General features: G+C 47.6%; 1 protein-coding gene and 1 long non-coding RNA gene across 2 annotated transcripts in view; one reads left to right on the top strand and one right to left on the bottom strand.

Annotated features, from left to right (window-relative positions):
- Positions 1-218: 218 nt before the first annotated feature.
- LOC123626506 lies at positions 219-2,726 on the top strand. The gene is made up of 2 exons (XR_006730882.1): positions 219-397; positions 2,607-2,726. It is a non-coding gene; the product is annotated as an uncharacterized LOC123626506 (long non-coding RNA).
- Positions 2,727-10,212: 7,486 nt separating this feature from the next.
- Positions 10,213-15,405, bottom strand: part of GTF2E2 (general transcription factor IIE subunit 2) — a 58,197-nt gene continuing 53,004 nt past the window's right edge. The window contains exons 7-8 of the mRNA XM_045535487.1: positions 11,958-12,073; positions 10,213-10,719 (exon numbers count right to left, since the gene is read on the bottom strand). Coding sequence (XP_045391443.1) covers positions 10,603-10,719; positions 11,958-12,073 — 233 coding nt within the window. The 3' untranslated portion in view covers positions 10,213-10,602. The remainder of the gene's footprint in view (positions 10,720-11,957; positions 12,074-15,405) is intronic.

The raw sequence follows: 15,405 nt of genomic DNA, 5'->3' as shown, positions 1-15,405 counted from the left end.
TTTGCACTTGAGAAGATGAGCCTTTCTCACCGGCCCCCTACACCTTTCTTCCTGCTCGGGGGTCCAGGGAGGGAGGGAGGGAGTATTACACAGTCAGGATGGGTTGCTTGTTGCCCACGAGGCTGGAGGTCCCGCTCCCCCGGAGGCATCGCTTCCTGCAGAAGGCAGGGGCCTCCCGCCAGGCCTTAGCAACACTAGGAGCTGAGGCTCAGCCCAAGTGCAGGTGTCTGGTGGTGGGACTGCACTTTGGCATGTGCAGGAGACTGTGTGTGGGACCGAGGAAGAGAGGGACGTGACGATCCATGTTAATCCTTGCGAAAGCCCCAGAAGCAGCCTGACCGTGAGAACTCCGGCTAGTTCAGACTTGGAGCCCTGTGGGCTGACAGGATCAGGAACGGTGAGTTTTGCAAAATAGCGGGGTCTGTGTGCTGAGGGGGATCTGAACAGGGAGGAGAGGAAGTGAGAACACGTGTGGCCTGCTCGTGCTGAAAATACTGAGCAGGTTTGTGGGGGCCTTGCAGGAGGTGCTGGGGACTTGGGGGCCCTTGGAGCGACCTGGGGGGTGGGGGGTGTTTAGGAATCAGTGGTCTCTTGCTGCCTGGAAGCAAAGTGGATGCAGATTCACGGCAGAAACACAGAGGAGGTGGTGACAGTGTGGGAGTAGCAGGTGACCTGAGAGCAGGGCTGGGTGGAGTCACAGTAAGGGGCCGGTGTGGGGACAGAGACGGACGGGCCCAGGCATTAGCTATGTTGCCTTTGAGGTCCCATCAGAGTGTGGAAAGCCGAAGGGGAAGGGAGGGGAGGTCCCGGCCTTGGCTGTGGAGCTTGCAGAGGGCAAGGCTGTGCCAGTGGTCAAGGACAGTAGACGTCCCGTCCCCAGGTCCCCCCCAGCGTGCTGTGGGCTGGAGAGAGCAGGCCGAGCTCCCACATGGCCGGCCTCCCTCTGCTGTTTTTCTGGGTTGCAGATCATTGGTCTGGGGGCCGGGTCCCCACATCTGGCCCCAGCTGCTCTCCCAAGATGGTCCCCCACAGCGTCTGCCTGGTGAGGCCCAGTGGCCGAGGGCTGCTGGGTGCTGTCCCTGGGAATTGTTCCCAAGTAGGAACAGCCATAGAGTGACTGTTGTTCCTCATAAAGAGTTTCCTGGAACCGACACGCAGCTCCGGCTGCTGGCGTGAGGTCAAATTTAGAAAGATGTAGGACTTGTGGAGGAAGGAAACTGCCCTGGGGTCCCGTGTCTATAGGCTGGTTTTCCCTGCTGTTGACGGGGGTGGGGGTGCAGGTCACTGCCTCTTCACACTACAGCGATTTTTGAGAATCAGTGTCCCTGAGGGGCTCCTAGGGCAGTTAAAGGGCAGCACATCAGGCACCAGTGAGGATGTGAGTCAGCCTGAGAGGGCTGGGCTCGTCAGCCCTGGGCTTCAGCTGCTCCAGTCCCCAAGGTGAGACCTGGCCCTGTGAGCCCCCTACAGGGCAGAGAGGCCCACCCAGGGCTGCTGCCACTTCTGGGTGGAAATCAGGGTGTGGCAGAGAAAGGGGTACTTCTGCGAGGGGTTCTGTCTGCTGGCCCTGCACCAGAGCTGGAGCGGGTGTGGTCACGGGGGGGTGGGGCAGCTTCCCCAGCAGCGGAGTCAGGAAAGGAGATTCTCCTGCAGGAGCTGTGCCCCTCACAGAGCTAGCCCGTTGGGAGCATGTCCGAAGCACAGTGCCCTCCTGTGACCTCTCTCTACACTAAGCATAATTCAGTGGATGAGCTGGGACTAACATTTGCAACAACCTGAGAGGCAAAGTACGACGTCACAGCTAAGGTGCTGGGTGTCCAGATAGCTGCCCTGGCAAATGCTGCCAGGGGACTTCATGAGCCCTAGGCATATGGTAACCGTACTGGGCTGTCACCACTTCCACCCATTTGTACTGTCATCCAGAAACTAGCTGTGAAGATACCTTGGATCGAGGTTCATCCTGCACGATGCAGGGTGGGTTTGTATAGAAATACTTGCAGCTGGTCCAGTAAACTGTTTTGAGTATTCAACTAAATCGGGACTTATTTGGGAAAATGTGTGTTTAGCAGTTAATAACCTAGCTAACTGTTCCCAGTTAGACTTACCAATGGTGTTTTCTTTATAGCCTCTTCCCACTCACAAATAAGCATTTCCCTGTGCAAAATTCTATATGCTAATCTACTTCTCCATACACCTTTTGCACAACCTCAATGATGTGAGTCTGTTAGTGACAATAATTTATGTAAAGGATGTGCTGTTAAACCTTTCCTGTTATTAAGTAACTCCAAGCACGATAGAGCTGTGTTCAAGAAAATCCCTGGGACCAGGGTGGACTGTCAGTGGGAGTCCAGGGCTTCCGTCGTTGTCTTTTCTGCCACAAAGCAAAACAGCATTTCCTTACACCTTCAGGGGAAGAGCTGGAAAAGTTTCTGTCAAGGTGAGACCACACACAAAGAAAAAGTATCAGTGATCAGTAAAGGTTTGCGTATCACATACCCACTGTCGGCTGAGGCATCTGCAGCAGGCAGCCGGAGCACCCAGGAAAAAGTACTGACTGCACGTGGCTCTGAGGCCGGCTCTCCTAACGTATTGTCTTTCCATTTCAGGCTTGAAAAAACTCTGCCCAGTTTTGAGCCCTTCAAGACTTTGCCACAGCCTCTATCACACATCTGTTTTTCTCGAAGAAACAAAAATATAATAAAAATGTTTTACTCTTTTACACTGTATAATTATAAGAAATAGCGTGTTATTTGTGAATGCATGGTCTGATATACATTTCTGTACAGTTTGGAGATATTTTCAAACGAAACATAAAAGAAGTCGTCAATAAAACCAAGAAAGTGAGTATTTTTATAGCAAACCTGTAAGTATAGCGGGATGGATGATCTTTACACTGGGTTGGATCACAGTTTCTGTGCTTGACTTTTGAATGCCTGTAATTAAAAATATCTATTTTTTTCTCTAAAATAAGCTGCATGTTTGAGGCATGTTTCTAACTACTATCAGAATTGTATTGTGAATGTATAGAAACCTGTTTCCCTGGCTGGAGTCTGGGGTGAACTAGAAACGTGGTGTTAGATGTTAGGAACAAGTTTTTAAGGTCCATGAGGCCCAGTTCTAGTAGGATAGCCCTGCAAGACAATCAAAATCCTCCAGGAGGCCGGGCGCGGTGGCTCACGCCTATAATCCTAGCACTCAGGGAGGCCAAGGCAGGTGGATCACTCGAGACCAGCAAGAGCGAGACCCTGTCTCTACTAAAAATAGAAATAAATTATCGGGCCAACTAAAATATATATATACAAAAAATTAGCCGGGCATGGTGGCGCATGCCTGTAGTCCCAGCTACGTGGGAGGCTGAGGCAGTAGGATCGCTTAAGCCCAGGAGTTTGAGGTTGCTGTGAGCTAGGCTGACGCCACGGCACTCACTCTAAGCCCGGGCAACAAAGTGAGACTCTGTCTCAAAAAAAAAAAAAAAACCTCCAGAAGCTTCTACTTTAATGGCTTATTCACCACTGGGCAAAGAAAACTTGCGTTGGTAAAAATTGCTGATGAGAGCATGCCCTTAGGAAGCCCCCTTAGGTCCTGGGGTGGCTGTACAAACTGTGTGCCAAGTGTTAGTTTTTGCAGTGTTGTGTTCATCTTTTCTAAGAGCACGCTCCTGTGTGTGTAACCTTACTTGCTGCATCACTCACCTTCCGTAAGCCGTCCCCGCTCCCCCAGGGGGAAGACAGGCAGCCTCCCTGGCACAGGAAGACCTGGACTTGGGGCACCAGCCTCGCCCAACCCCCTTGGCTGCAGTGGGCAGCTCGTATCTCTCAAGTGATTTTGCAAACCATCCGCTGAACTGACCACTTCCCCCACCAGAACTGTGTGTGCCCACGGTGAGTCACCTACTACGGCACAGGAAGAGATGCTGGGACCCAGCGGGCATTTGCAATGAGTATCGTGCAGCTTTCCTCCAGACTTCTTCAAAGCCAAAGTCAGTTTTGTAAGGTGACACAGCTCAACCTCTCCCCCTTATATAAGAGCCATGTATAAAATTATACTGACCTGAGAATTTCAAATGCTGATACAGCTAAATATGATCACAATCTTTCTTATTGGTCTGCTCACTTTGTGTTGAAAACTGCAGTGTTTTAACGATTATATGGTTGGTTTGGGTGTTTAATTATTTTCCGTTAGAAATAAAGATGTCAAACGAAAACCAACAAGGCCCGCACGGAGGAGCTGTGACCATACAGCGGAGGGAAGAGGGCAGGTTGCAGCTCAGGCCCTCGGGATCCATCCACGGCGGCCAAGGAAAGGCCCTCCTTGTGCCCTCAGCGCCGCCTGGCCCTTGGGGAGGCTCCCATACGCATTGCTCAGAAAACAGGCCCTTCCATGCAGTCCGTTATGCTTTTATAAACTGTTTAAAGGTACTTTTCTATTGTTATTTTTAAAAAATAAAGTGCTTACTCCAGCTGTCCCACCATTGCTTGGCACATTCTTTTGTGCAGGATCAACCACACCCCACTCTGGGGACAGGGGCCACGGCCATCTCTCCCGCTTTTAGGCTCGGTTGAGCCAAGGCCCAAAGAGGAGGAAGAACAGACGTGGGGGGAGCCAGGAATAACCTCTACCACGGCACTGCTGCAGCCACTTGCGACCAACACTGACCCCAGAGGGAGGGGAGTCTCAAGGGAGACTCACACCCTATTTTATTTATCAACAACATATATGAACCTCGATCACACTCTGTTTTGAAATGCCTTTTACTACACTCAGCTGACTACCCTATCCACCTCAGCCCACAGAGCTTGAGCTCAAGATTATGTGAATTCTAGGCCAGGCGCAGTGGCTCACGCCTGTAATCCTAGCACTCTGGGAGGCCGAGGCAGGTGGATCGTTTGAGCTCAGGAGTTCGAGACCAGCCTGAGCAAGAGTGAGACCCCGTGCCAACTAAAAATACATATATAGAAAAAATGAGCTGGGCATGGTGGCGCATGCCTGTAGTCCCAACTACGCGGGAGGCTGAGGCAGGAGGATCGCTTAAGCCCAGGAGTTTGAGGTTGCTGTGAGCTAGGCTGACGCCACGGCACTCCAGCCTGGGAAGAGCGAGACTCTGTCTCAAAAAAAAAAAAGATTATTTGAATTCTATTAAGGTGTCACTTACGTTTTTCTGCTGACTTAAATGTATTTTAATAACTGTTAGGCAGGCATCAGCAGTGTTTTATATGCACTCTCACCTACTCCTCTTCCCCCAGAAGGGGAAGGGGGAAAACTGCTCAAGTCCAAGCAATGACACCACCACTAACAACTGAGTTCTGCTGGGCACTGACAGGACAGTGCTGTGGTCAGGCTCTCACATCCCTCCTGCAAGGGAGAGCATCCACCAAACAGTCATGGTCACTGCCTTCCAGTCCCCTGGAACTCCTGTAACTGTAGGAAGCTGACGTGCAGCTTCCCGCAGCCGTTCCCAGGCCTGGGGTCCACGCCCAGCGCTGCTTTCTGGAGTGAGCCTGCTCGTGGCTCTGCCTTCCCTCCATCTGTGAGCTGCCAATGCAGAGGCCACAGAGGTTGCCCAGGAATGGACAGCCACTTGCCCTTAAGGCCCTTTGCCACCTTGGGCCACCACTATCCCAACCAGCCACTGGCAGAACACAGTCACTTCCATATGATTTTTCACATAGGGCCTTGGGGTGGACGAGTGCCCCAATCATCAGCATGCTGACATGCAAGTGACAAGTCTGGATGGCATTTACCAATCTAGTGTGAACTCCAGATACAGTCCCACTGACCTGCTAGTTGAACACCAACTTCATCACAGTCTGTGAAAAATTGCTTTTGTCACTATTGAGAGGAATGAATAGTGTCTCTTTTGGAATCAGGAACTTGGGATAAGAAAAAGGCAGTTTGCTTATTCCCTCTTGCTCCCTTGCAAAATGTCCCGATTTGTAGGGTCCAGAAAGATGGTCACTAAGCCATCTCTTAGTTTCATTACAGAATGAATCCTCCTTCATGAACACTGATGGAGAACTACAAAACTACCATCTGGCCCGTAATCCTAGTAATCCTAGCACTCCGGGAGGCCGAGGTGGGAGGATCATTTTGAGGCCAGGAGTTTGAGACAAACTTGAGCAAGCGGGGAGACTCCATCTCTACAAAAAAAAAAAAAAAAATAGAAAATTCAGCTGAGCACAGTGGCACATGCCTATAGTCCCAGCTACTCAGGAGGCTGAGACAGGAGGATCGCTTGGGCCCAGGAGTTTGACGTTGTGAGTTACGATAACGTCACTGCACTCTAGCCCAGGTGACACAGGGAGCCCTTTTCTCAAAAAAAAAAAAAAAAAAAAAACAAAGACTGGCATCTAAAAGACTGCCTTCCACCTCTCTAACAGACTACAAATTGAAAGTGTGGAAAAAACCTTACAGTTGACAAAATGAAACTAATACCTCCAATTAATCACATCTAGGCTTCAGATTCACTGGACCCAGCCATACACGTGTGTCTGCCCTACTTTCACGGACTAACTTGCAATTATTTCTACCCTATCCCTGACGCACAGGTGTGATCACAGCTCACAGCAACCTCCAACTCCTGGCCTCAAGCAATCCTCCTGCCTCAGTCTCCCGAGTAGCTGGGACTACAAGCACAAGCCAACAAGCCCGGCTTTAACTCGTTATTTCTGAGTGCTCTGGGCAAGACATGCACTATTCTAAGAATGTGAACAGATTTCCGGGGGCACTCCCAAAGTGCTGGGATCACGGGCATGAGCCACCACACTTGGCTCTCCAGTGACTCCCACGAATTCTCTTGTACTGTAGCCTCAAGAGTTCAAACCTCCCTGATGCCAGCTTTGGGGTTTTGTGGGGGGAGCTCTTCCTATAAACCATAACATTATCTGCCTGGAAGCTTCCATCCTCCATTGTGTGCTTACGTTTCTCACTATGGACGAAAAGGGAAGAGAAAAATCGGGTCCTTTTGTTCCACTGTCCATTTCACAAATTCTAGCGGGACTCTGACCAGGCTCATTAAAACCAAATTAAATCATATACAAGCTGCTGTGAGAGGGGAAAAAAACAAAAGCCTAATCAGAAACGCACTTAGGCCAGATGCTTGAATTCAAAAGAGAAGGCCAAATGCAAGGAGAAATGCGGCTCAAGTTAAAATATTTACCTGGACAAAAGAGCACTTTTTTCCTAAAACCAGAACACAGGCCCGGGGCATGTGGGGCTTGGCAGGCACATTTGGAAGCTTCTGATAATCACGTGTCAGACAAACCTGCCCTCAGCACTGCCGGAGCTGGTCCTGCCAAAGTCGGGATACGGTTCACTCAATTGTCTGGTCAGTGCCCTTCCGTGTTTTCTTATTTTAAAGGTAAGTCTTTCCCTTTTTCATTTAAAGTATGAGCCCTGCAAAGTTCTACCAAATCTAAGCCACTGGGTTTTCACCACAGTCTTGGAACCACGTGCTTTGGATCACAAGAAGGTCCTGCTGCTTCCAAAGCAGCAGGGCTGGGCCAGACCTACAGCCCCAAACTGTCCACAGGGCCTGTGACAGAGCAGCCTGTCCATTTGCAGAACAGCAACCATCCACCTTTATCTCTAATGGAAATCTTTTTATGAAGGAAAATGCACTTTTGTTCTTTAAACCATACCAGAGAGAACGGCCAACAGCACAGCGCCAGGGCCTACTCTAGCTCTGTTTCCAAGTGTGCTTCTCCCAACACTTAAGACAGGATGGGGACGGTGTCCCAGTTAGTTCAAGAAACAGTTTCCAAGAGGTCCTTGGACCTCCCCCACCCCGGCTCCCACAGAACACCCATTCACCTCTCAGGATGTCCCACAAAACCCACACTGGGAACGGATGAGCTGTCCTACGCAAAGCCCTGAGGACAACCACCCGAGTGACAGCAGATCCTGCTGCTCTTCCAGGCACCGCGCTCCAGCCCTGCTGGAGGCACAGTGCTGGGTTCAGCTTGTTAAGAGTCAATGAAAACCCAAAATCTTCCCCACAAATAAATCGTCTGAAAGTAACGACCGAGGCTGGAGAGAAGAGGAGACACTGAGTCTCACCTTCTATGCCTCAGAAAATTGCCACTAGCTGGTAAGAACCGGGGAACAGAGAAATCCCAATGCCCTAATCCCACACAACCACCGACATTCAGAACGTGTCTTTGCTGCTAGTGACTTTATACGAGCAGCTCACAGAAGACATCCAGGGCTGGACGTCCACAGCGCCTGTGAACACCAGGACAGAAGCAATGGGGCGTCCAGGGTGGCCTCTCCACTAAACACGGCTCAACAGGTCCCAAGTGCTCCTGTCCCCTGGGTCCCACCATCACCTGGCCACACTTACAGGCTATGACAGCAGCAGCCAAATGTTCATTTTTTACACTCGGTTGAGGCTCAGCTACATTTCTCTAGGCTGTCCCTAAAAGCCTCACACGAGTGTGATGAATTATTGATCACATGAGCAGCAGACTGTCCGAACTTCTTAACTCACCCAACCATGCCCGTTCCCTCCTGCTTCTGAGTGGCCAGCAGACCCAGCGGAAACAGGCAGGGGCGAGAACGCAACTTCAACTCGGAATTTCAGGTGGATACATTTTTAGACACCCAGAAGAACTGCTAAGAGGCTCTTCTTTCTCTTTACAGGCATACCTCAGAGATGCTGCACACACAGTTCCAGGCTACGGGAAAACAGTGATCATCGCAATAAAGCAAGACACATTCTTTTTGGCTTCTCAGTGCACATAAAAGTGACATTTATGCTGTATCACAGTCTATCACATGATCCTCGAACCCAACTAGGCATCCGTCACGATTTTCCACCAGGACTGTGTGTCCTCCCACACGCCACCAGATGGCGCAAACCCAGCACCTCAACATGCAGTGCATGGAAAACTGCTCTTACAGGAGAAAAGGGGATCAAGGCTTAACAAAAGAAAATGCAAGCAAATGACAAAGCTACAGAATTTCCAAGTGTGGCAATTTAGCTATCACTTCATTTCACTAGATATCAATTTCCTCATTTCTGAAATGAGTTTTAGGCAAGATACCTGGAATCAATTATCAGGCCAGTCCACGAAGTACTGATGAGCAAAGGCCTCGCTAGACTAGACGCCACCAGCGACACACAGCCTGTGACGGGGGCCTTGACATCTGCCTCCTTGCAAAACAAGAGGAGGTTCTGAGATGTCCAGACTGTCTTTCCAGACCCAGCCCATAAAATAGATGCAGTGTACAGACCACAAAAGTAGGCATTCTGCTTAGAGAGAAGCTACCTATGGATTTTTTACAGTAATCCAGTTTTATGCCGTCAGACATTAAACTCCTCCTTACTGGCAAAACACTGCTAATGCACAGCAGGACGGGCTGAATTTCCTGTGTCCTGATTTATCCCGGGGAACCTCAGTTTTACATCCCCTCATGCCACGTTTTAGGGCTTGGAGGTAAAAAAGGGGGTAAAGAAGACAAATGACGCTGTAAATGGATGAAAAGTAAGTAGAAAAGGTAAAAAGAACTAAAAATGCAAAAAGGCTCCCTATCATCTGCACAAAGTACTTACTGCTTTGGGTCACCATCATGCCTTTTCGAGAATACCAAACCTTGTTTATAACCCACTACAATTTCCATCTGTGACATGAAGACTGTAATAGTCACCCCAGACCACAGCAGACCACATGGAAAATGCAGGTAAGGAAAAGGCAGCCCTTGCCACAGAAGGCAGGAATGACCGCGCCGATTTTCCACATGTCACCATAACCTTAGAGACACTCACATATTTGATAATGGCTCTCACAAGCAAGACCAGTCACGGGTTGACAGAGGGCGACTCCAGCAGAACTGCAGGGTCAGGCCACATGCGGGCTGGGAGGTGGTAAAGTTGACCTTGAGGTTCGCAAGAAGATGAAAGAGGAACAAAGACTGTCCATCCTCATTCAACACACTGCCAGGCCACCTTGGAATGCATAAATCCAAGAAACTAAACACTGACTTGTCCTGTTAAAATAAAACAATTACAGTTAGCGCATCTTTATTGCTTAACCTGCTAACGAGAGACACACCTTGTGCTCCAACCGTGAGGTCCACGAGCTCACCAGCACCATGCAGAGACCCTCTCTTCACAGCATCCCGGACACGTGCACCGTGCAAGTCAGAGACTGGAGCTGCTTCCAGCCATTTCCAAGGATGAAAAGAAACAAACGGGATTCACTAACATCTTACAAATCCTTCTACGATGATTTTATTATAAATACGTTCCTTTGGAATAAACAAATATTGCATTCAAGACTATCTGCAAACTTGCTCTAAAGTAATAAAAGAGGAAACATGGAACCAGGTACCCTTTAGAAGTAGAAATAAATAGCAAAGACACCTGCATGCCATGCGAAGCGCCTTTCTCCCAAGAAGTAACAGAAGGTTAACATTTCTCATTAGCCCATTCAATCAAAATAAGCTTTGAGTTTGGTAATTTGCACTTGTTCTGTAAACTGAGCTGCTCCTCTCCTCAGTCCTCAGAAGCAGAATGGGAAGACAGTCAGTCTTCAGAGCCCAGGCATCACGAAGAAGGATCTTGATTGTGTACTCGTAACTCTTTGTTCAGGGGCAAGCTGCTCCCTATTTGCCAGGAGTAACGTCAGAGTAATCCTTCAGCACTCCGGCCAAGTGCTCGTTATGAGTCTTAAACCGTCGCTTTTTCTGCGAAGCAGGCTTTTTCCTTCTCTGAATAGGGGCCTGAGGGAAAAAGTAAGAACGGTTAGAAACACAACAGCTACTCTAAGGGTCGCACGGTCTGGACTTACTGAGCACGCCCAGAAGCCAGCGGCAAAGGACGCAGGGTGCGGGCCTGTTCCCAGCTGTGCGGCCCAGCATCACACACCCAGCCACCATGGCACACACCCCAGCTGACCCCAGGCTTTCTGTCACTGGAAAAGGACCTCCATCAGGAAGAAATGGGGTGGCATGAAAACTTACCAGAACCGTTCTAGGCACTAAGTGGATAAAACAAAAGAGAGGCAGTGAAGCTTTGTTTTCTGCCTCTGTTACTGGGCTTAAAAATATATCCACCGTTACCAATAAAAAAAGATCAGAAGTAAATACGGCAAAATACTGAGAAATGGATGGGCTCACAAAGTTTGTAATATCATCCTCTATTCTTCACCGTATACTCAAAATATGAGTATCACAGGATAAAAAAAAATCAATAAACTAAACAATAATAGGAAGTCAGGAAGGGCTGCAATTACACTCATTTGTGGACAGGTTGTTGGCAATAAATCTTCCCTTTTTGAGTCCTAAAAATTCACTAAACACACACACACAGACACACACACGCCAGAAAGCCAGCAGGAAGACGAGCTACAACGTGTGCTGGTGCTGGGGAGAGGGGGAGAGAGGAAGAGGCAGACAGCGGCCCAGAGCTGCAGTGCGGTGCCGGGCCCAGCCCCACCCCGGCTTTGTTCTCGGACTGTGGATGGCTGGTTGCTGGTGTAGGCAATTTACAGGTCTTCATCTGATTTCTAGTGCCTCCTCCCAGCAGGATTTAGGGGCCATAAAGACAAAAAATACCTGGTTCCTAAGGGACCTAAAAATCAACAAGGACACGTCAACGTGCTCAGGGCTGTGTCAGAGCCAGGCGCTAGGCCCATGGGACAGGCGTGGAGTACAGTCAAGGTGTCACAGGTCAAGCGGCTGCAGACTCGGGCTCCGTTCAGAAACCAGAGCGTGTGCCGCGGATTCTCAATGGAAGACGGGCAACCCGCAGGGCCCAGAAACAGCTTGGGGTGGCGAGGGCTCCGGAGCAGGCGCTGCGAGGAAAGGGCCGAGGTGGCGGGAAAGGCTTTCTCAGACCCGGTTAGGACGCGGAGAAAACTGGCAGGGGAACAACTACCTGCTCTTCAGAGAGCAGGACGGGAAGCAGGCTAACAGTTCCAGGGACAGAGGGTTAAATTGTTTTTCTAGAGATTACACACCACTTTCTTTGGTCCAGATTCCTGCATGGAAGAAATACCCTGTCGCTTCAGATACTCTTCAATTTTCTCCTCGTCCATCGAATCCACAGTGACACTCCTCCACAGTTTCTGAAATTCTGTACCAACAAGACAGCAGTTATTTCACGAGAGATTTTTACACAGTGCAGCATCTCAGTGATCAAAATCCTGGCTTCAATATGATCTCTGGATGGAAATCAGCACATCTGAGATTTCACTATAAAAACAAAGTGAGGCCGGAACGTCGGAGCGCTGGACACTGCGCAGAAGGGCAAGGGCCTGGGAACAGGACTGCGCCCACACAACCGAGTCAGCGGGGCTCTGCTTTTAGAGGCCAGTAAGCGCAGAGCGGTAAGACCGAGGCCTCCCTGCCTTCCTGGGAAGAAGGGCAGTCGACACTCTCCTTTTATTCCTCCATCTTGGGCAAATAATTCACCGCCCTTTTCTGGTCCAGGACCCCACCCTGCATTTAGCTGTCATGTCGCCTTCGTCTCCTCCGATCTCGGCGTGCCCAGTCTTTCTGTGTCTCTCATTACCATGACACTTCTGACAGTACTAGTCAGCTATTTTGTAGAACAGCCTTCGATGTGGGCTTGCCTGATATTTGTTCAGAATTAGAGTGAGGTTTTGCATTTCTGGCAAGAGTAACACAGAAATGAGGTTGTGCTCTTCTCAACGTATGTTATCAAAAGCAGATGATGTTGATATCTGTCTTATTACTGGAGCTGGTAAACTCTGATCATTGGTTAAGGTGATGTCTGTCAGCCTTCTCTGCCATAAAGTTATTAGTTTTTCCTTTGTAAAATTAAGAAGTATCTCATGAAGAGATATTTTGAGACTGTGAAAATACCATTTCTCACATTTTCTCTAACTGCACATCCACTGGGTAGCACCTGCCTACAAAAACTGTTACTTGTAAGTGCCTACCAGCAAATTATTTCCATCACTCCGCCCACATGTATTAATTAGAATCCTACTGTAAGGAAGAGCTACTCTTTCTCCAATCTGTTTTTAATTAATTTAGTAGACACTTGTGGATATTTACTACATAGATGATAATCCATTACTAACAGTACCATTATTTATTTCGCTGTTCAAATGTCCCAGATTTGGTCAATGAGAGTTCCTTCAAGTTGATTCTTGTGTCTCTGACTTGCTTCCCCACCCCCCCCTTTTTGTGTGTGTATTTCCTTACTTTCTGGTACTAAAAGATATTCTAGGCTCATCTTCTATTTCCCTGAATTTGGAATCAATCATTCTGCAAGGATTTCTGACTTGTTTTATTGTAGAATGGTATTTAGAAATTAAGACACAAATATTCTGTGTTGTTTCTTCTTTTTTAACAGCCATCTGTTTTCTTTTTTGAAAATAGAAAATGACCAGGGGACTTCAAATTTAAAGGAAGATATTCATTTTAGCAGAAGGTTCACAAGTATCATGAAAGCCAGGCATGCTCTAAACAATTCAGAGTAAATACAATCAGAACTGACTTAGAAATCTACTGTCTCTTAACAGAAAACAGGCTAGAATTCATGAACTCAGATTTGACCCTTTCAATTCAAAAGACCCTTCTTCCTTTTCCCACCTGAGCAAAGAATACAAACTGTGTAACCGCCATAGAAGGGAAGAAAATAAGCCAACTCATCAATGAGGTTCTGTTTAATTCCCAAATAGCTCATTCACATTTTACCCATGCCTAGCCCTTTCCTGTAAAATACAAAACTAGCAGAACAGGGTGATATAGACTGTGGAGCCAGATGGCCTAGGTGGGAACTAAGTCGCTCCATTTCCTGTGTAAAATGGGGCAAGCTACTTAATTTCTCTGCCTCAGTGTCCTTATCTATAAAGTGGGGAATACTAATAACACCCTGCCTCATAGAGTAGTGGGGATTAAATAAGTTAAAATAAGTAAAGCACTGAGAATAATGCCTGCAAAGGAAAAAGCATTATAAACCTATTATAGGTATCACTATCATCTAATATCTATCATCTCTTTTTTTCTGGATGCCAGTGTCTTTAATAAAGGTGGTATAAAACATTTAATAAAAGGATTGACTACTGGATATAGGGTGATCTCATTTATGTAAATTAGAAAAAACTAAAATTCTAAAACATTCTTTAAAGGCAAAAGCACAGGCCGGGCGCAGTGGCTCACGCCTGTAATCCTAGCACTCTGGGAGGCCAAGGCGGGTGGATCGCTCAAGGTCAGGAGTTCGAGACCAGCCTGAGCAAGAGCGAGATCACGTCTCTACTAAAAATAGAAACAAATTAGCTGGCCAACTAAAATATATACAGAAAAAATTAGCCGGGCATGGTGGCACATGCCGGTAGTCCCAGCTACTCGGGAGGCTGAGGCAGGAGGATCGCTTAAGCCCAGGAGTTTGAGGTTGCTGTGAGCTGGGCTGACGCCACGGCACTCACTCTAGCCAGGGCAACAAAGTGACACTCTGTCTCAAAAAAAAAAAAAAAAAAAAGGCAAAAGCACATTACATGCATCAGAAAGGTCTGGAAAAATATACGCCAATACATATCCCCAAGGAACACAGTTTGCTTGGAAAATTTTCACTTTTTGCTCCATACACTTCTTGACAAAGTTTTAATATGCAGAAGCATTTATATATTACTAATGTAACATTTTAAATAAAAGACAACCTAAAAATAAGAAGGATCAGACTAATAATTAATATACATATTGCTTTCCCTTACTTGTACATTAAGCTATGATGTTCTAGTATTAGAATTAAGGTGCATCTTTGCCATTAAAAAAAACTGCAGAATCTCAAACAGCAACACACCATGCCTTCCTTCCTTTTCGTTTACTTTTTGTTTATTTGTTTTGTTTTTTTAAGATATGGTGTCTCACTATGTTGCACAAGGCCGGAGTGCAGTGGCTATTCACAGATGCAATCAGAACACACCGTGGCCTCAAACTCCTGCTCAAGAGATTCTCCTGCCTCAGCCTCCCGAATAGCTACAGGCACATGCCATGGTACCGGCTCTCCTTTACTTGTTACTACTAACGTGCCTCCTTTTACTCTCAGAAGTGCTATTGCCCATTTATTTTGCACTTCCAGAAAATAGGACATTTCTCAATTTACCTCACCCCTTAAAGTAATAATCTTGAATTTTAGACACTACCAAAATAATTTCTTTTGTGTGACAGAAAAATGGACCCCCTGCCTGAGATGTCCACATCTTAATCCCCAGAACCTCTGAAGACATGATTAAGAATCTTGAGGTGGGGAGATTATCTCAAGGTTTGGATTCTGGACTGTAAGAATGAATACTGTTAAGCTGTCCGTACTACCCAAAGTGATTCCCAGATTCAATACAATCCCTATCAAAATTCCAATGTCATCTTTCACAGAAATAGAAAAAACTATCCTAAAATTCAGATGGAACCACAAAAAAAAAAAAACCTGAATAGTCA

The sequence above is a fragment of the Lemur catta genome, chromosome 22 (assembly GCF_020740605.2).
Source record: "Lemur catta isolate mLemCat1 chromosome 22, mLemCat1.pri, whole genome shotgun sequence".
Lineage (NCBI taxonomy): Eukaryota > Metazoa > Chordata > Mammalia > Primates > Lemuridae > Lemur > Lemur catta.
Note: the sequence above shows the minus strand (reverse complement) of the source record. Positions and strands in the feature narration are given on the sequence as shown.